Raw genomic sequence first — 20,927 nt, 5'->3', positions numbered from 1 at the left:
CTGCGTGACTGCGGCAATTCGGCTCTGAAGTTCTGGGCGAACCGGGATCGCCAGCGTATGCCTGCTCCTTACAGCTTTACGGATCCGATGTTTGCAGTCTGACAACGGTACGGGGCTGCAGCCAAAATATCGAAGACATTGAGCGCTCCATTGACCATCTCTACCAGGCGTGCTTCGCTGCCGGACCAGAGTGTGCCCTACAAAGGGACACAGAAAAGCCACGTCACGACAGCGAGTGCCGAGTACACGCTCTGATTGAGCGCCTCGACACAGATGCCGTCCCCAGACCGACGGAGGGCGGACTGGAAGTGGTCATCAGCGACGTATACGTCCCAGCTTCTCGCAGGTTGTCTAGTGGACTTTTTCGAGAGCCTCTCCCCGACGCCTGCGCAGGCCATATACGTTGTTGGCCAGGCGGCGGGGAGGCAGAGCCAGCCTGGAGAACCTAATGTTCGATTTATCAACGACGGCCGGCTGTTCTTCCTTCACGGCATCGCCGGAACCAGGAACTGATGCGTTATCAGGAGGCGCTCACAAGGCCGTATCATATCCTGGGAAGAGGTCCCGGCGGGCTACCGTGGTTCAAGAAGACTTGCTTGCCACCTTGCCCTCGTTGGTGGCTACTGTGTTCCTGTCGTTCTTTGTCCGGTTTCTGAACATGGCTGGCTGTTCATAGGGGAGTCGTATGTTTACGGCGCGGCGCCATGCATGGCGAGCTGTGGTCCTCTGACATGGCCGCGAGCTTGTGTGGTGAATGAGAAAAAGTTGAACACGGGCGCAACCCGTGTTGATCTTGGTAAGAACTGATGGAGAGGACGGGGCTGCTTTCATTGCAAGCGAGCTTGTGATCCCCCCTTCCGTCGGCGCTTTGTTCCTGTGCAGGACCCAGTTTCCATCTGATGCAGACGGGATGTATGATGAAGCACCAAAGGACGAGGTCTGCTGACCATTTGATTATGCTCAGAGTCCGGTGAAAATCGACTAGGCCCAGGACTCGTTTGTGTCGCTTCTGATGTTTTGGAGGTGGCCCTTTGTTCAAACCGGTTGCGTGGTGAGGCTGTGGCTGCGACGGCGGATAGTTGATAAACAGCATCTGAACAGGGACAGGAGATGTCATTATTCATGATTTGATGCAGCTCCTCACTCTGCCCTAAGGCTATGAATATTACTGGGGATTCAGGTATATAAACCTCGACGGGGAGCCAGACCTCGGCTCATTCTTCATCTCCTTCATCTTCACCTTTGCTTTCAACAATTCAATAAACCTTGGTCTAGGATTCGAGTTTCCCTCGACACAACCTCACACAGCCTACAGCTTACAGCCTGCATTTGCGCTGGGTCTTCCTGCTCTCTATCGTCCACTCTCGACGGATATTTTTGGTCCGGACTGACGCAGCAACTCAGCTGGCTCTTTCTCACCTTGGCGTCTACCACCAACAAACAAAGGCGTGGCCATCTAGTGCCAGGATGAAACCCAATAATGAGCATCATGCAACTTTTGCGGAAGCCTTGAAGAATCTGGTCGCCAAAAACTTAGGTGGTGTCCTTTTTTTGAAAGCATATGATGACCCTCATCATTCGGCATTGTCCTTCTTGGACGGATACTTTCGCGGCCTGCTGGCGAACATTGAGACGGACGACCCTCTCCCCGTAAGTGCCAACCCCAAACTACAAATAATACGTCAAGTCGATAGTGCCACTATGACTAATGGCGTCTACAGGTAGTCCGCATCGCAGAGCGGGTGCATGTCATGCACGGAACCGAAGTGTATCAATGTATCAACAGGGCGTTACTTGACTCTGTAAGTACTAATTTCAGTCATAATCGTGCTTTCGACCGCAACATCGTGGTACTAATCTCGTCTAGATTCACCTGCTTAAAGGTCTAAAAAGGAGAGCGGACGGAGCACTAGAGGGCGAAGAACTGGAGGAAGGAGAACTGGAGGACTGGGAGGACCCAGAACTCCGTGCTATTAGGAAATACCTTTTTCAAGGGTTCATTGACCGGCTTAGGAATGACAGCGATGAGCTGCTGAGCAATGTAAGTACCAAGTTCAAGTACGAATCTTGCTTTTCCCACCGCAGCACGGGGATACTAATCCCGTCCAGATTTTCTATCAGTTCGCACATGGAGTTCCCCGCCAGATTAGGACTTTAAAACGTACACTGGAGCAGAAGCAGGAGCAGAAGGACTCCGAGACTACATATACCGCCCCGCAAACGAGCTTTGTAAGTATTGACTAATGCTACGTAGCAATGTCGAGTTGCTGTGCCTTCTTACCGCAGCATAGTGGTACTAATCCCATCCAGACACCAGAACATTCCATCGATCTTCAAGGTGAGCCCGATGTGGTAGGAATGCTATTTGATGAGATTCGCAAATTGCGACCCAATGTCGATCCATCACGACCAAGACTTGCAGTTTTGATATCAAACCCTGCGTATCTAAGAAAATTTGCGAATCGACGCCAGTGAATAGGGTGACACATACGATCATGCTCGCATCTCTCAAGTCCCTTCATTTTCGACGCCATGTCGAAAGAGACAATGAATCTGTCTAGATGTAGCCTTCGCATCATGACTTGCTCATTGCTCATACCGGGGAACATACGGAGGGCCTGGCTCGCTGCTCAGAGCCCATCTTTCGCATCGTCGACTCCCTTCCCGAGCACGACGAAACACTTGCCACCCAGCACAAAAGGAGATACCTCCGTGTTGGTCGTTGTGCACATTTTGAATCATGCATTTCTTTCTAACATGTTGTCGTTTATACTTTTTTGTCCGCGCTATATTGTGTTGGCTGGTTGGTTGGTTGGGGGCGAGACTGCTCACACCATGACGACATTGAGTTTACATACGAAGCTCCGGTTCCATCGACTTTGCTTCCAGGGGAGATTTATCAGAGTGGCAGGACACGTATCTGTGTATCTGTGACAAAAACCCGTCTGGCCAAAAAGAAGTAAAAAAAGATTGCAAAAACCGCCCGCTTCGGTCCGAAATATCACCGCATCCTCCACCAGAATTCACCATCGATTTCTTCAGCACGCCTGAAGTTTACAATGTGTATCTATGAGCCTTGTGGCAACTTTGCACCGAGCGCTCGCAAGGACCAGGAGAATGTGAGCGGGATGGGGCATATAATACAGGGACGGTTTGGAGCCGACAGCAACTTGGGACTTTGTCACACGTCTTTCTTTATTATTCATGTTTTGTTTTTGAGACTCTTTGGTTTTTGCAACGAAATAAAACCGACACTCATTTGGCTTAGCTATCTGGTTCTTGAATCTTGGCTTGGTGTTTTCGACATGGCTCCAACGCATACAGTTGACGGTAATGGTGACTCCAGTCACTGCCCAATAAGTATCGCTTTCCGGGGATTTGTGACATGTTCACCCGTATATGTATTCATCTTGATAAAGGCCGATCGTGTCGCCCATGTCTTTCGGCACCCATCTTTCATCAACTTGCCTGGTATATTCAAGCTTTGTTGTCGGCATGCAGTCAATTCGAAGGCGTAACAACCCAGTGCCACAACTAGCAACAGTATTTCTATACACAGTTTGGCCGGAAGAACACCTACGCCATGTTTTGAAGTTGGCCAGGCCGGGACTGCCGTTCACTGTAGGGCATGAATTCGAGGCCAGCAGGCACCGAAATCTAGCCCGCGCCCTGGCTATCTTTGACGGACGTCGAGGTATGCCCGACAAGTAGAGGAGGTCTCACCTTGCGCCCAAGGCTGTGTGAGGCCCAGTCAATAGAATCTTTCAACATGGACTCTGGGGCCCCAGATTTCCCCAAGACGCTCCGTAGGATCAATAGGACTTCGTGCCATTGGTGAAAAAAGCCAGCAATTTGAGACGCAGAGCTGATGACTGACGGGTGATTTCCCCTACCGGATAGTCTACCCGAATGAGTGGGACGCATGTCGATGGGTGGCAGAAGGCGTAGAGTTTCGCGTTACTATAAAAAAAGATATGTCTAGTTCAAGAATCAGTAAATGGCTCCCAACGGTCAGACGTATAAGAAAAGACTTCGGGTAATGAATGAAACCAATACCAAGACCATAGCTCACGCTCATACCTCAACTTGGCCACTCACCTCATTCGTACAACTCACAGCCGCCAAAACCCGACATCTCCCAACTCCTACAACAGATTTGCCGCACCCATCGTTGCGCAGTAGTAGAAGCACCAAGCCCCCAATCGCAACGTTCTGTCAGCGAGCTCAAAACAATCCCCATCCAGGGCGGCTAATCAGAGGCTTGCACCCTTCCTCCGTCATCAAGAGCAAAACGCATAAACGCCCTCGGAAACCGGCCGAGTCCCATGCCCACAGACCGGCCGACACGACCGTCTGGCCGGCGCACAACGTAGTCAGCACGACTCATAGCCACAATGACAACGCAGCACCCGCAAGTCCGGGCCTTGTACGGAGTACGGAGTAACCAGTCATGATTGGACATGGACGCGCACAACCAGGATTTTGTTGCTCCTGGATCGGCCAGGGACGTGTCGTGCACGCCTCCTGCGCTCCGAGCCTTTTGCCCGCCAAACCCAAGCCCACGCCCAGGGTCAGCGTCCGTGGGCCGGGACCGCCAGACTGTCGTCACCGGCGCCATGATGGATTAGGAAAAGGGGGAGGCTTGGCCGGTGCCGATGTTCCGAAAGGCCCATGGGACGATGGCAGGGGGCGCGAAAGCCCTGGACGTCAAAACCTCCAATCTGTGGGGGAACAATAACAATATGCGACACTCGGCATCAAAAAAGCAAATGGCTGTCGTGGACACAGGGATAGGAACAATAAGTCTGATGGCTCGTTGCGTGTGTGTGTGTGTTTTCGAAACTTGAAACAGGGTCGTTGGCAGTTGCGACGAGATATATCAAGAACCATGCGGAACCATCATTGTCCATCCGCACAAAAAATGACAACCATCGCGTCCCAAACGTGGCTTCACCCCACGATGCCACTGGGCGAATCGTCGGCCCAGCTTGAGCTCCCGCACCACCCTGCTCCCTCTTGAAACGGTCAAGGGACAAAAGGCCGATTGTTGCGAGTGTGTGCACCAACACAATGATGCGTCTTCTCCATAAATATTCCGTCCCATCACTCTTGGAGCTGTACGAGCTCGGCAGTCTTGTGCCGACGCCACAGCACCGCCATGGCCAGAACCCATCCTCACCTCCCGTCATCCATGTAGTCCCGGCTGCAATTGGCATCGTACAGAGCAGAGCTGATAAGCCCCCGTACGAGTACCGATCGCCAACCGAGTCTGGCAAGTCTGATACGTAGTGGTACCAAGCAGGCTGTGTCGTCCCCAACGGGAGGCGCGACGCCGCGAGTCGAAGCTTGCCGCCATCCTTTCCGTCTTCCCAAACCAGACGCGAATAGTCCGAATTACGTAGAAGGGAAAGGGCCCCTGGCCAATCCGACCACCCGTTCATCCAGCTTTCTGATGTTGGTTTTAAAAGGCCCGTCATCCCACTCCCGCGCGCTGCTTGTGTGCTCGAGTCTCCAACATTCATACGTCACGTCGTCATCGCTGCCCCTCCGCTTCCCAGACGCTCAATATTATAGCATCGCTCGATAAGCCCTCATATCAAGCCAACTATGCCTGCTACGCAACAACAGATGACTCAGGAGCCTGCTCCCGCGGTCGTTCCCGAGTCCCGAACTAGCACTGAGCAGCCCGTACGTTCTGCGCCGCGAGCCTTGTTGTTTTGCCCGTGCCATTCATTGTTGCCAAGTCGGCTCGTCCCGTTGGCCACATGAATAGCTATCAATTTACACCGTGACCACAGCATCTGTTGCGAACCCTCCGCTGACAGTCGACTTTGCAGCGCCCTGTTGAGCCCATGTCTGCTGACTCCATGCGCCTCCGAGGCGGCGGCGAGGAAGGCGAGGTAAGCTTATCCCATCTGTCTCGTCCGTGACGCACTTCATCATCGCCTTGACCAGCCACGCCCGCTTCCACTTGCGACTGACTGCGGCGTTTCCTTGTGCAATGCCTGTCGGCATCCCCTTCCCCCTAGAAAAAAAAAACATCGCGCTTGAGCCTTTACTTGAAGTGCGAATGGGCCAATGCTGACCCAGAAACAGGCCATCTGCTGCGGCCTTTGCGCCGGCCTCTGCTGCTTCGAGTGCTGCGAATGCTGCTGCTAAAATTTGACTTTGATTCCGATATCAAGATGCGAGCTGAGTGTGGGGTTCCGGGAGTCGGCACTGGGGAGTCGCTGTGGCGAGAGGAGAGGACTCGGGAGGGGCTGTGCAAATGCCAGATGCATCATGTCTGCCAGATCTCAACCCAGGTCTGGCCCAAGGACAGAGGCGAACGTTGCTTGCCCTTCGCATGACGCCGGGGCAGAAGAAACAGGATGCGGTTGATTATGCACTGAAATTATATCATGTAGCACCAATCCCAAAGCATCACCTAATTCACCTGACTGCTCTGGACCCAAATTCCCGAGTTCCAAGCTCTGAGATCCACCTGCACACTGCACAGACAGTCAGATAACTGACAGCGGTGCTTTGATCCGGTTCTTCCGAGTTGGGCCGCACATCGAGGCCCTGTAGGAATTCTCGTCATATTATTATGAACATGGCTATTCCGTTGAGAAACGAATAGCGGCATCACAACCAATTGCCAGCTAGTCTGCATCATTCACGCCCTAGTCCTTGGATGCGTCCCGACTCCCTACACCGCAATCTGCCCAAGTTTTTTGACAACATTCTCGTAAAATGTTGTCGATAGTTTCTCGGCCGCATCTTCACGCCCTTGGTGAAGTCCGAGTCTGTTCCCCCCACCAAGACAAGTCCTAACCGCATCCTCAAACTTTTCGCCCATCTCACCTCCAACATCTGCCATTCGCTCATCACCAAGCAACTCGTCTTGAATTTGTCGCAAAATTTCTGGCTTGCCCCGAGCCCTTCGCATGTCGATCTTAAGGACCTTGTCAACCGTCTTCCAATGAGCCAACTCGACAAAGATAATTCCCAGACTGTAAATGTCAAAGCATTTCTTGGAGCGCTGCCTCTCCTTCCTCCTGTTTGTCTGCGTATCCGGGTGTCTATACAAGTCATGCTCTGCATCATCTCCAGGCACGTCTGTCATCTCGTCCGAGCCCCCCGGGCGTGAATAGTCAAACCCAGAGAGATACGGTTGACCATAGTCGACGGTCCCGGTGCGAGTACGGAAGAAGAGAATATTACGGCTCCGAAGGCCCTTGTGTAACCAGTCGACTGCATGAAGGTATAGGACACAAGTACTCAGTGCCGTTGCCAGTCGGGCCCGTTCTGTTACGCGTGGTTTTCGAACACGATCATCTTGAAGAAGGCTGTGGAGGGACACTGGCGGAAGTGTGGGATGCAGTGAATCATTGCAAGGCCGCTCAAATACCAGACCCAACCGCCTATCAAGAATATCGACATCCTCAGCAGGGATATCGGGGTCAGCTTTATCGAAGAACCCGAGACAATGTGGTGTTCTGAAAGCCTTGGGCTTCGGACTGTGACTCAGTAGAGATGCCAATTTTCTCACTCGATCGATAATGTCCTCCTTCGATAAGGAGTCTTCGCGCAGCCCAGTTGTATCGTAGTCTTTCCACTCTATCCAGACCTTCTTCCTACCTGCGGGTGTTTTCATGAGCGCTTCACAGCGTGAAGCTTCCGATTCATCTACCTCTGAACCGAGCTCTATTAGATAGCGCGGAATCTGGATATTGCCTGGCTGAGATGGGTTTGCAAGTTCAAGGAATTCAGCCGCCGCTTTGTCTGCCTGAGAGGGCCTTCCAGTCTTTGGATCAAGAGTTTCGTTAAGTGCCTTGAACTTGGCAAGTTTAGATAATTGCATCAAGGCATCGAGACTTGCTTCCCTTTCCAACTTTGACAGGGGAGAAGCGGTCGGGAGTGAGGCAGCTCCCGCATCTAGCTGCGATTTCAACGCCAGCACAAGGTGACTTAAATCTGCAACCTTGTGATGCAAAAGCAAAACTCCCCTATTCGTGTCTTCCACTGTGTGTCGGATTTCTACCTGCAGTGAATGATCCAATATATTGGTCATGTTGTCGTTTAAAGCGGAGAATTTGGACAATACCAGTTCAAAAGCGGCTTTATCGAATGACACCCATCGAAGCCTTTGATACCCCTCTTGGGATTTTTCTTTCCAAGCCGTCATCGCTTTTTTGATAAAGTCTCGCTTCCTATCCGATATGGGAAAGTTGGCCTCTTTCGCGTCTTTATCTGGCGCACCGACCAAGTTTTCGTCATCTCGATCCGTTTTTAGATTATTGTGTCTGCGCTGGTGACTAGTGAACTCGTCAAACAAGCATCGGATTTGTACCAGCATGTCAAGCACTGTTTGGCGATGCAAACTGAATATGTTTGAGTTGAGGATCTTATCATGATTTTCAGATTCTAGATCCAACAAGCCCGAAGTTTCGCTCCAAGCAAAAAGACGCTGCTGTTCCATCCGAAGCCTCAAGTTGAGGTATTTACACTCGTCATTGTACCCCAATGCAGTAACCAACAGCTGTATGCCTTCAAACGGCGACGACAAGGTGTATCAGTGTCTCATTACTGTTTGAGTACTAAATCTCGTGGAGACCTGTAGGCGACTCGTACCTTGGATACAACCAGTGTACACCTGGAGACCAAGTGATGCCACACCGAGGGCCAAGCCAGCAACAGAGACTGGGTCCATGACCGTCCGGGCAACGAACGGGGCGATAATGTCGTCAGTTTTTACAATCTGGGTCGGCTCTCGGGTACTTTGCCTCCTGAATGCATGATGGGGTGTGGTTGATGAGAAGCTGAAAGCTGAACTCAGAGCCAACAACGTGCAACAGGCTTGCTAAAAGCACGAAACATGCTCCAGTACGCAGAGAAATGAGTCTGTTCGTAGCCACGTGGGCTAAGAAGTAGAGAGCAATTGTGAGAGCCCAATACTTTCAGCTTGAGGTGTTGTGCTTGTGTCGCTTGATGAATGGTGTCAGCACTTGGGTCTGGTCTGGACCCCAGCAGCTCTGATGATATCTCATATTCTGATTTGCGATAATGCTACTCCGTAATGCGGAGTACGGGAGGGCTATCCGCAACCCCGCGCGCACCTCGTCCAATACCGCGCATACGATGCCATGGCTCTGTTTTTTCTTTGTGCAACGTATGTGAAGTAACCAGACTGCCGGGATATGGAGTAGAGCCCTTGCCAATGGAAATGACTCTTTGTGGCTGGGGCCCGGAGACTCGATAGCCATTCGATACGTATCGACGGGATGGCACTATTTCCCGCGTTCGAGCTGCAGTATGGAGTACCGTATTAGACTTGCAGCTGGGCTGAAAGTGACGGCTATATTACCAGACAAATTAGCCCCCACGGCGCATCGCCTATTTGTAAGCGAGGCAAACGGGAAGGAATACGGACGCTGTCCTCAATATTTGATTCAGGTTCATTGCTGTCTGCCCCCTCGCATGAAGACTTGGAAAATACTACTCTCGTGGGCCGTCCAACAAGAACAACTGTTGCGTAGCTATGCGGGTGACAGGGCCTGGTTGAGCAGCGAAATGAATAGTAATAGGGTCCCCGCCAAATCATTCATTTATCGTCTTGCACTCCGAAATAAGCAGCAGTGACCCAAGGAATGCGCGGTAAAAGCACCGAGTATGCAGCGAAAGTCAGAAATGTCAGAGGTACGAGCAAGGATCATGGATACTGCTGGTTCTGTACCCCGTACTCCGTAGATCTGGCCACATTCTGAGACATGCCGTGTTTTTTGTTTAGTAGATCTCACCTTCGTCATCTGTAAGGCCGAAATGAGTGTAGCTGTCACACTGGCGAGACAAGGCAGTACCAAAGGAAAAGAAACTTAAACTCAATAGGCTGCTGCACAGAAGCGACCTTTATGCTGTCAAAACAGGACTTGGGGTTTCATTTCATGCGATGCGGGCGATGCGGCTGTTGTGTAGAACACCCACTCTTTTGCGCCTGGTCCGCCCAGTGTTCAATCTAGATTGTGGGCGAGGACAGAGCAGGGAGCTAGGGCCGAGATTCAGAAAGAGAGAGACAAAGAGAAAGGGGGTCTCAGTTGGATAGCAGCATGGGCCATGTTGGTTGGCACGGACTGCAAATTGCATTTGAGAGAAAGGAAAAATGAGATTGGAAAGGTTTGGGCGACCCAATGGATGTAACGAATTTACCAAGCTGACATGAGGAAGGAACGTTGGACGATTGCCTATTGTCCGTCGCCCATCGGTGTTTCTCATCAAGCTGCATGGAAGTTGGATGGTCGCCAATGAGCAGACGGCAAGACGGGCAGATGGCCTGATGCGCCTTCCTCGTGGCTCAACGACGTTGACCGGGTTTGGATTTGACTCAAGCAATTGGGAAAGAGCGACCACCATGCCGCACAGAGCACATATGCAGCATACATAGCAGATGCTCACGCCCTACTCGTTGACTGCGTCCGCGCAAGCCTGGCAATTGTGTATTCTCACTCCATGGCTCTTTGCCGAGTATTCCGTATACTGTACTCCGTATTGTTCTCGTCTCATTGCTGTGCAATTTGCTGTCAATTGTTCGAGTTACACACTGACCAGCCACACAGACATCCACACCTTCCCACTGACTTCCACCAGCTCCTGCGCTGCAGCCCGGAATCCCAGGAGTCCAGGACATGGTATGGAGACGCCTGGCCCTTCACCAGCCGGTGAGCAGCCAAGCCAGCCTTTGCCCAACCCTCTCACTCACACAATAATAAATAGAGAACTCAACACCCCGTACGACGCGTTCCTGGGCCATAGATCAAGCCAGGTGGCCACGATTCCAAGTTTATGGCAAAGCCAGAGAACAACCTACACGGCCTGGACATTCCACATGAACACATCCAAAACGGCCAAGACAAGGACACAACCGCTCGCATTTTTGGGGGGACAAGCATGATGATGCTGTAATGCAATGATGCACAAATGTCTACTATAGTTGAGACTCCGCCGCCACAAAATTGCTTCTTTGCTGCCGCCAAACCTTCCCCACCCATCACAACCTTGGATCGACACTTTGTGGGAGCCTTACTCTTTGTGGCAGCACCCAGCCCGTAGGAAACCACAAAGCAGACGATCCGGACTAGTAGGAAATCCCATCCTTTCGTTCGTCTATCGCTCACTCGTCTCCTCTTTTGACACTAATCACCCAGCCTACGACGCCTTTGGCAACTTCAACACCTTCGACACGTGTGGGTCGTGAGCTTGTGGATATTCTTGATTCTTCCTGTACGATTGCTCTCTAGCACCAGGATCCTGAGTTTTAGATCCAACGGCGTGGTTATGGCTGTCAACCCTTCAGTTTCCGAGCCGGATGGCAGCTCTTTTTCAGCGTTCCAAAACCGGGCAGCTTCCATGTCTTCCGCATCATCGCCTAGCTCTCAGGCACAAAGCACAACCCCCGCTGCTGGTGTTGCAGATGCGGAGAAGAGCACACCTCCTGATATGAGCAATGACGGACGCTCGCGAGAATCAACTGTGCCCGCCGCTTGCCTGGCATGCGTAAGTTCCCATGACCCTTTCTGCCTCGTATTGGACTGCCCTTTTGTGGGCTTGAAGCATTTGTTTCCCACTTTGCAACTTCCTCAACGGCGCATTCCTATAAGCCTCCCGCGTTGACCACCTATGCTAATCGTTTTACACTATTAGCGCAGCAAACATCTCAAATGCGATGGGCAAACACCATGTGCCCGTTGTGTCAATACACAGAATGAATGTGTCTATGTTGCTTCCAGGAGAGGATACAAAGGCCCTCGTCGTGGCACAGTTCAGAACCCCAACAAGAGACAGGCCACGTCGCCCCCTGACCTAAGCCCAAGCAGTTCGGATTGTCCAATGCTACTCGGAGCACGAACCGGGTCGGCTAATATGCCCACGGTTATGGGCAGCACGTTTGGTCCGCCGGGTATTCCTGCGCAAGATACCCAGGCCACTCAATTCCCCCAGGCGCAGCCGCCTACTAACATGCAGCTGTACAAGTCTTATTGTGCAGTTAATGGAATAGAACCTTCGCCGTGGGCAGCAAACCAGAACGGAAGTCGACTTACTATGCACATCCCTGTTCCTACCACAGAGGAACGATGCTTCGATTCGTTCTACCACCACTTTCATGCCTCTCATCCGTTCGTCCTGCCCCCGAACTTCCTTTCGCACATATCGAAGGAGGCCTCTTTGAAACCAGTATTAGCAGCAATGAGATGGATCGGGTCTATTTTCCTCGATGTTGGTAGCCCTACTCGAGAACGACTGTTTAATGAAGCATTCAGCCTCATATGCGGCCCCAATCGGTCCAAGGACGGGTTTCTAGTTCAAGCTATGATGCTCCTCATTGTTGGTCTTGACGGAAGTTGTCAGCAGGACAGGGCAAGGAGTATTTTGAGCGAAGCGGAGACCTTTGCGCTGGAACTGGGACTGAACACGCGAGAATTCGCTGCAAACCACGGGCGTGGCATTCCCGTACTGGAGGAAAGCTGGCGACGCACTTGGTGGGACTTATTTGTCATTGACGGAATGGTTGCTGGCGTCCACCGTGCAACTAATTTTCTCCTGTTTGATGTCACGGCTAGAGCCGCACTACCCTGCGAAGAAGACCAATATATGTCCGGCGTGAGTGCGCAGTTTGTTCCCTTTTGCTTTCATATCCCCTTTAAAGCTCTCTGCCTTCATTCGAGCTAACCAGGAGCTGTAGCGAATACCTATCCCTCTGTACTTGGACGACCTTGAAGATCAAGACTTTTCTGGAGAAGACCGCGAATTTTCATCCTTCGCATATCGAGTACTGTGTGCTCGGAATTTAGGAAAATTGATGCGAGCCCCTCCTATCTTTGGACCGGAAGACGAAAATCTGGGGAAGATCGAAACACTTCTCACAAACTGGCGGCTTCATCTGCCGCAGTCGAAACGAGACGCTTTGCAAAAGAATGGACAGCTGGACGAAATGATGTTTCAGGCACACATGATGAATCAAGCTACTTCCATCATGCTTCATCAGCCACACTCTCAACTGGACTCATCTCCAACCCAAGATATCAACTCATGTGCTCCTCATCAGGCTATCCCTGCCGGCGACTTATTCAATTCACATACCAGACATACTATCGAATCTGCCAACAGCATCAGTACAATGATAACCCACCGCGTATCGTTGCTTTCGCATACTCACTTTTTCACATGCGTTATCACGCTGTCATCGATTGTCCATCTGAGCAGGTGGGCTTTGTTCTTCATACCTCACGACGACGACGACCTTCGGCAGCAAATTCGCCTAAATATTGGGGCACTGAACCGCCTCTCTGAGGTCTGGGGAGCCGCTGACCGTGCCCGTGGACAGGTGAAGGCGGTAGCACAGGAAATTTACAAGGTGAAGAAGCAGCAGCGGTCTAATTCACAGTTCTGGCTGGGACTTTCCCAGGAGGAAATGCTGAATACGATTGCCACGGACGATTCGATTATCAACGAAATTGAAAATTTCGAGCCAATACCCAATCTCCTGGGGTGAAGCAGGAAGGCAATGATGACTGGACAGACAAAGGAAGGGTTTTCGAGGTCAAGGCGGCGCGATGCGGCGTGCGGCGCAACATGTTACAACACTATGCAAAAGCTATTCTTTTATGTATTCACATCTAGTTATTTGAGTGGTATTTTCGGACCGAATCATGTTTAGGTGACACAGTTGGCCAATCGGAATTGAAATATATGGCATGAATACAATGGGTTTCAAAGCATCGTCTGAATAAACATGAGTGGCTTTCAGGTAACTTGATAAGGGGTCCTCGGCATTTTTGGGCCAGCCTACTCGGTAGGTATCATTGGAACTTGTGGTGCTCAGGTGCTTGCTTGCTTGCTCCGCAGTCGTTGCTTGAGGTGGATGCGTCTCTTTTTGTCCTCGTTTACTGTAGCACATGGGGAGACGTGAGACAGACTCAGGATACGGAGTAACCACAGGCTCGGAGATTTAAATCCCGTGATGAATGTGCACGGAGCATAGAGCAAAGGGGGAGGGAGGGGGGATGCGGGAAACAACGGTCAAGGTGCTGTCTGCAGCCCTACAGCCCTACAGCCCTGTAGGCCTATGTACATGCTGTCATGTCAACATGGCTACATGCGTGCATCCTTGTGAGGTTGGCCGTCTCCCAATGGATCGGATCGGATCAGCAGCTAGGCTGCGCGATCTCACATGAGCACAAGGGCCCGGAAGAACAAAATAGATGCGAAGGGGGGGGGGGGTTCGGGAGGGGACGATGGACGCGCAGGTGTGCCGGTTTCACACAACGTCTTGACATCTCCCACGTGGGTTAGGCGGCAGGGCGGGTCTTGGCCGCCGACCTTTTGGATACTAGAACGAGTACGGAGTAGTTGATGATGGTTCGGCGACCATGGACGAGGGCCGATACGCGCCGCATACTTACGGAGTCGGCCGTCGAGCGTGTTGCTTGGTTGACTATGAAGAGGCATTGGTGGCGGCGAACGAGAGGACAGAGCGCAGACTGCTGCTGCTGGGCTCTAGCTTGGCGGGCGGAAGGGAGGCGTTTGCGTACTCCGTACAGCTGAGACGAGGAGATGAAAGAAAAAAAGCTAAGCAAGCCTGACAAAGACGGCGACCTGGCAACGGCAGTGGCAAGCCGCCAGCATATGTGTAATGTTGGTATGCAGACGTCAGTCGTCGGCGACCAAGGCTAGGGAGGCTCCCGAATTTCAACTTGGCAGAGAGCAGAGGTGTACTCCGTAGCACGGCGGGGTGGGCCAACGGCCACGGCGCAGCCAATAGGGCAATTTGCCCCGCCAGTTTTCACTAGGTGTCAGAAGCCACGGCCAAAATCTAAAATGCCAAGGCACCAGCCAGTTGAGACGCATCTGGGAGTGCGGAGTAATTGACGTTATCAAAAAATCGATGGGTCCGCACACGGTGGACCCCGGATCCCCGACGAGGCGCAACCCGACACGACAGGCTGAAGCCTCAGGCGGGCAAGCAAACATTTTGACAGATGGCACGTCACGTCGATTCTGTATGCTAGCGCAACGCGGCGCTGCCACGGGCCCTCGGGCGCGCTGGGATCGCATAGTAAAGTATGGCAGTTCGGGCAGCCGGGGACCAAAACTCTGCCACTCGCCTCGCGGGTCGCAAACCGTTACATGTACATACAGTACTTTGACGTATGATGTATCCACCACGGCAGCCGCACGCGCAGAGCTGTGTATGGAGATACGTCCTCGGGCTCTGCCAGCGTATGTATCATCTATCAAAAGATAGGCGGATGGGTGGACGGACGGATGGGGGATCGCATGTATATAAATATGGCACTTTCTCTCGCCGCCACGTTATACCAATGTCCAAGGAGCAATAATTTCCTAATTTCGGCCATCTCCCCCCCCTCTTCGACGTCGTACACCAACCGTCGTACCAAAACTGACATCGCGCTGCATATATTGCTCACGGGTCCGCCAGGATCCCTGCCTACAGCCTGCGTCTCGCCTACCAGCTTTGCACTCCCAATACAAAGAGCTGGTGTCTTCCCCGCCTCCTGCCCGAATCCTCTTTTTCTCTTTTCCAAAAGCGTATACCCGGAATCCTGCTCGTTTTGTTTTTCGTGGGAAGAGGAAGACGGGAAAAAAAGGACGTATAAAATACGTCGACGCAGACATGGCCCAACAGGCGATGGGTTGCGAGAAGCCCGATCCCCCGCCGGTCGGCATCAAGACGGACCCGGAGCAGCAGCCCGTCGCGGACAGGCATCTGGACAACTCGACCGTCAAGAACATCACCTGGAGCGGGGTCACCGTCACCGTCAAGGACAGGGAGACGAAGAAGCCGAAGAAGATTGTGGACGACGCGGCGGGCGCAGTCCAGGCTGGTGAGTTTGAGGCCTTTGTTTGCTCGTCACATATACGGTCAGAGATGCGTGTATACATTGGCGTATACACACGGATGTGTATACATGCATACATGCGTCCTCATATGTGCACACGTTATACACATCCATACCTATATACGCATGCACACACACACAAACACACATGTATAAACTCATAGCATGGATATATACATATACAACGCTTCCAACGTCATCCCCTATCTACAAGACAGTCTTCACATACTAACACCTCTGGCCAGGCGAAATCTGCGCCCTCATGGGCCCCTCGGGCTGCGGCAAGACGACGCTGCTCAACGTCCTCGCACGCCGGCCAACCAACGCAAGCGACGTCCAGGCCAAGGTGCTCATCAACGGCAATCAAGTGTCGCAATCGGCCTTTCGCCAACTGACCTGCTTCGTGGAACAAGAAGACGCGCTGATCGGCTCACTGACGGTGCGGGAGACGCTCGAGTTTTCCTCCCGTCTCGCCAGCACGAGGTTGTTCCCCCCTCCTCAACACCAAAAGACACAAGGGCTGACATGAAAGCCACAGCTCGCTCCCCCGGAAAGAACGCATCCTCCGCATCGACTCCCTCCTGGCCTCCTTCGGGCTCACGGCGCAGGCGTCGACGCTCATCGGCACGCCCATCCGCAAGGGCATATCGGGCGGGCAGAAGCGCCGCATCGGCGTGGCCAGCCAGCTCATCACCAGCCCGCGCATCCTGTTCCTCGACGAGCCCACCTCGGGCCTCGACTCGGCCGCCTCGCGCGAGGTCGTGAGCTACCTGCGCGCCGTGGCCCGGCGCCACGCCCTCATCGTCGTCTGCTCCATCCACCAGCCGTCCACGGCCACCTTCAACCTCTTCGACCGGCTGGTGCTCCTGTCGGCCGGCAAGACGCACTTCTGCGGGCCCGTCGCCGCCGTCGTGCCGCACTTTCGCGCCCTCGGCGCCGCCGTCCCCAACTACACCAACCCGGCCGAGTTCCTCCTCGAGCTCGTCAACCTCGACTTCTCGCACGATACCGCCAGGGCGTCGGCGCGCCTCGACGCCCTCCACACGCAGTGGCTCGAGTCGCCGCAGGCCCGCGAGGCGGCCGCCCTCGTCGCCGACCTCTCCGCGACCGCGCACCCGCTCGACCTGTCCGAGATGCGGAGGCCGTCGCCCCTGCGCCTCACCCTCACCCTCCTGCACCGATCCTTCATCAAGTCGTACCGCGACGTCGTGGCCTACGGCATCCGCATCGCCATGTACACGGGGCTCGCCGTCATGATGGGCACCGTGTGGGTGCGCCTCTCGCCGGACCAGGAGTCCATCCAGCCCTTCATCAACGCCATCTTCTTCGGGTCGGCCTTCATGTCCTTCATGGCCGTCGCCTACGTGCCCGCCTTCCTCGAGGACCGCCTCCAGTACGTCAAGGACCTGCGCAACGGGCTCTACGGCGCCGGCGAGTTCGTCGTCGCAAACTTCTTCATCGGCGTCCCCTACCTGTTCTTCATCTCCGTCCTCTTCTCCGTCATCTCGTACTGGCTGTCCAACTTCCAGCCCACGGCCAAGGCCTTCTTCACCTGGATCATGTGGCTCTTCCTCGACCTGCTGGCCGCCGAGTCGCTCGTCGTCTTCATGTCCTCCCTCGTGCCCAGCTTCGTCATCTCCCTGGCGCTCGTGGCCTTCGCAAACGGCCTCTGGATGTCCGTCGGCGGCTTCATGGTCCCCCCGACCATTCTCAACGCCTTTTACAAGTACGTCTTTCACTACTGGGACTACCAGAAGTACGTCTTTGAGGGCATGATGGTGAATGAGTTTGCCGAGCGGACGTACGCCTGCGGGGAGGGCTGTCGCTGCATGTACGAGTCGCCATTGGCTGATCGCTGCGAGATTGCCGGCCAGGCTGTCCTGGACCAGTACGGCTACTCGACTGGCAACATGGGCCAGAATGTCGGCATCATGATTTCCATTATTGCCGGGTATAGAATCGCTTCGTGGATTGTTTTGAAGCTGCGCAAGTAGAGGGCCGTATACACTTCCGGAGGGGATATAGAGGATGATAGATTGAGCATATGAGGGTATATTTTAATAGACTGGATTTTGTTCTTTCGGCCACATACTCCGTACAAAGGTTAAATGTGCGAGACGCCTTCCGTCTCGAACCATTGTTTGTAGTACCGCTTGAGGGACATTTTGAGGGATCCAATGTGAGGTTTGACTCGATGTTCCGGCGTTGTACCATGAATATCATGTGGCAAGAGAACACGGTGAAGTGATGAAGTCCAGATCTGGTGTGATGCAGAGGAACAAACTGAAGATGCCTGGCATGTGGGGCGGTGCCTGCAACAGTCCCTGGCTGGTGTAGTCCGTGCATAGGTCCTACTAGCATGAGTTAGTTGACAGTTCAGTATTTCAATGTTGCCTCCATCTTCACTTCTCTGCGCGTCTCCAGGAATACATTATACAAGTCATGGATATGGAAAATTCCAGCGAGGGCCACGTAGATTCATCATCTTTACTAAAAATTTCATCACATTCATTAATAGGCTATTTTTAACACTTCTGCTAGTGCGTATGCAGCATGCGCCAATCCCGCCATTACCAACTGCTCCCTCGGCCCTCACGATGTCCCCCTCTTACACAACCGCCTTGGACCAGTCGCGAGCCCTGATGTTCCTTTCAAATAGAAGATCGACCTCGGCAGGGCTGCGATCCTTCGTTTCTGGCAGGCGGAAGAAAGCCCAAATCAGACAAACCGTGGCTGAGCCCGCCCAAACCAGAGCTGCCTTGGTCCCGAGACCCCATCCAACGGGCGCATTCTCCAAAAGGTTCGGAACGAGGTACAAGTTCGCCACGGAAAAAACTATGTAAATTGCACGGGAAAGCGAGTTGGTCGCAGCCTTGAGTCTAGTAGCTGGCGTTTCCGCCACAATCGTATAGCAAACCGGTCCGATTGTAAAGTTGTAGATGGCCGCATATAGAATCAGGAACGTAGCAATGGCCCAGGGAAGCCCCGACTTCTTCTCATCGTGCTTGTCGAGAAAAAACGACAAAGTGCCAATGGCGCCCAGACACATAATTTCGCCAGATAATCCCCAAAGCCACAAGCTTCGCCGTCCCCAAAATCGCATCGCCCCCATCGACGACACTGTTGATATGATGCAAAGACCGTACATGCCAATAGTGAGATACAGTGAAGAAGCCTGCGATAGACCGCCTTTCTGGAGGACCTTGACTGAATAAAACATGAGAGGCGTGCCAACCCACTGCTGCGTAACATAACTAACTACAGCAATCTCCGTTCGTCGCAGGTTGATACCGTGGAAACATCCCGTAAGCCCCATATCTGTTGATGTCTTCTTCTCGTGAAGATTGACTGCGCGGATCATAGCGAGGGCTCCATCTTCGTTGAACAGGGGGTCCTTGTTGAGTCGCCGGAGAGTTGCTCTAGCCTGCTCATCTTGCCCCTTTCGACTCAGGTAGAGAGGGCTGTTAGGCGCCTTGAAAACAAGAGCCAAAAGAGGAATTAGCCAAGCATATTGAATAATCATTGGGGTTTTGACACTCCATTCCAAGCTGCCAATCGCAGACGCACCGCTCATGACACTTGCTGAAATCATCTGGCCAATAAGCCAGAAGACATTGATCATGGTCGTTGCCGGGCCCTTCAGCTTGAGCGGTGTGATATCAGAAACATAAGGAAGCGTGATGCCTTGAAACATGCCCCAAGGCACGCCCAGACACATTTCGCCAATCAGAAACACAGCCAAACCACGACCTGTGTCCATGGACCAAAAGCCAAGCATGAGAAAGAGCCCAGCACAGATGAATGCGGCGGCGCTGCAGACGCGGTATCCCTTATGGTTGACGACATGAGGTGCCAAATAAAGGCCAGCAAGTTGACCAAAAGAGGCAGCCATGGTGATACCAGATTGCCAATAAGTCGGAATAAAATATTCGTCTGTGCCAGGCTTCCTGTAACCAAATATTTTCTGAAATGCCTTGTAGGAAAAGAACGTTGGCACCATTGCCGTTTCGTAGGCTTCCATGATGATTGGAGCAGCCATCACAGCAGCCCAAACTATGGCGATGCTGTAGTATTTCATGGCGTATCTCATGGACATATTCTGTTCATGGTCGTTGGCAGTCTGGGCGGCATGATTCCCTCTGAAGATGTCATTGTCGGCTGCAACTTCAAACTGACTGGCTGCTATCGTCCCCTTGTTGCCACCCTGAGTGAAATCTGGCTCGTCTGTCGCCATTGCAGTGGAAGAACACGCCTCGCAAGAGATTTCGGAGAAAGTGGGAGTCATGCTGATGATTGAAACGAATACTCGGTTGCAAAAAAGATACCCGAGGTCACAATGATACAAGCGAATAATTCCAACAAGTAGATGGGCCACTTAGACCTGATCACCTTGAAGAGCTTAAAAAACAAACAAAAGAACCAAACGGGCGCCATGCAAAAGATTGCCTCGGGATTTGTGTGTTGTGGTTTCCTTATCGAGAGGGCTGGGGCGAATTGCAGGAGTGACTGCAGTTCAGTCGGCTAACTCTCCTTTCCATCTGCCTCCTCAATGTTCAGCCACGCGAGATGTAGAGAAGAAGTGGGAGTAGCCTTGGAGCTTGTAGTTGGTAGTTGGCATGTCAGAACCCCATCTCTATCAGCACATTTCGACTATTGTGCCGGTGCACGTCACGTCGCCTCATTCAAAGTTGGGCAAGTTGAGGAGCTGAGATATATCCCAGTTGACGAGATCACCTTGCAACTAATTGTGAGAAATTAGAGACAAAAGAAAGGGTTTATTTAGAATTCACGCACCATGGTTAACTCCATCGACATTGTCGTAATCCAATGGCCGCACCCAAAGAGCCAGACCTTATCTTGACTGTTCCGCAGCGGCATCATCCTAGTTGTATTGGGCTGCTGCCCCCTCCAAGCCGCGCTCTTCTCGACAACCACCAGCATATTGCTCGGATAGGGCCTTGGGCCTCGCACGTCTTCCCGTAACCTCGTCAAACGGTCCAACATTATCATGCAAAAGCGGCGTGGAAGGAG

General features: G+C 52.7%; 6 protein-coding genes across 6 annotated transcripts; 4 read left to right on the top strand and 2 right to left on the bottom strand.

Moving 5' to 3' along the window:
- Positions 1 to 273: 273 nt before the first annotated feature.
- G6M90_00g086120 (uncharacterized protein) lies at positions 274 to 513 on the top strand (the record flags this gene model as incomplete). The annotated part of the gene is made up of 1 exon (XM_066131281.1): positions 274 to 513. One exon carries the CDS (start codon positions 274 to 276, stop codon positions 511 to 513), a length of 240 nt encoding a protein of 79 aa, XP_065987285.1.
- A 954-nt stretch (positions 514 to 1,467) lies between these two features.
- Positions 1,468 to 2,475, top strand: G6M90_00g086110 (uncharacterized protein; the record flags this gene model as incomplete). Its single annotated transcript, XM_066131280.1, has 5 exons — positions 1,468 to 1,650; positions 1,722 to 1,802; positions 1,868 to 2,041; positions 2,110 to 2,229; positions 2,311 to 2,475. 5 exons carry the CDS (start codon positions 1,468 to 1,470, stop codon positions 2,473 to 2,475), a joined length of 723 nt encoding a protein of 240 aa, XP_065987431.1.
- Positions 2,476 to 6,691: 4,216 nt separating this feature from the next.
- On the bottom strand, positions 6,692 to 8,695 carry G6M90_00g086100 (uncharacterized protein; the record flags this gene model as incomplete). Its single annotated transcript, XM_014685683.2, has 2 exons — positions 6,692 to 8,532; positions 8,617 to 8,695. 2 exons carry the CDS (start codon positions 8,693 to 8,695, stop codon positions 6,692 to 6,694), a joined length of 1,920 nt encoding a protein of 639 aa, XP_014541169.2.
- Positions 8,696 to 11,313: 2,618 nt separating this feature from the next.
- G6M90_00g086090 (uncharacterized protein) lies at positions 11,314 to 13,528 on the top strand (the record flags this gene model as incomplete). The annotated part of the gene is made up of 3 exons (XM_066131279.1): positions 11,314 to 11,532; positions 11,680 to 12,636; positions 12,719 to 13,528. The coding sequence occupies 3 exons, from the start codon at positions 11,314 to 11,316 to the stop codon at positions 13,526 to 13,528; spliced, it is 1,986 nt and encodes a 661-aa protein (XP_065987332.1).
- A 2,142-nt stretch (positions 13,529 to 15,670) lies between these two features.
- Positions 15,671 to 17,890, top strand: ABCG15 (ABC transporter G family member 15; the record flags this gene model as incomplete). The annotated part of the gene is made up of 3 exons (XM_014685681.1): positions 15,671 to 15,881; positions 16,142 to 16,379; positions 16,435 to 17,890. 3 exons carry the CDS (start codon positions 15,671 to 15,673, stop codon positions 17,888 to 17,890), a joined length of 1,905 nt encoding a protein of 634 aa, XP_014541167.1.
- A 614-nt stretch (positions 17,891 to 18,504) lies between these two features.
- On the bottom strand, positions 18,505 to 20,130 carry MAL61_1 (Maltose permease MAL61; the record flags this gene model as incomplete). The annotated part of the gene is made up of 1 exon (XM_014685680.2): positions 18,505 to 20,130. One exon carries the CDS (start codon positions 20,128 to 20,130, stop codon positions 18,505 to 18,507), a length of 1,626 nt encoding a protein of 541 aa, XP_014541166.2.
- Between the last annotated feature and the right edge of the window lie 797 nt (positions 20,131 to 20,927).

Source organism: Metarhizium brunneum, chromosome 5 (assembly GCF_013426205.1).
Source record: "Metarhizium brunneum chromosome 5, complete sequence".
Taxonomy (NCBI): Eukaryota; Fungi; Ascomycota; class Sordariomycetes; order Hypocreales; family Clavicipitaceae; genus Metarhizium; species Metarhizium brunneum.
This window is presented reverse-complemented; position numbering and strand designations above follow the sequence as displayed.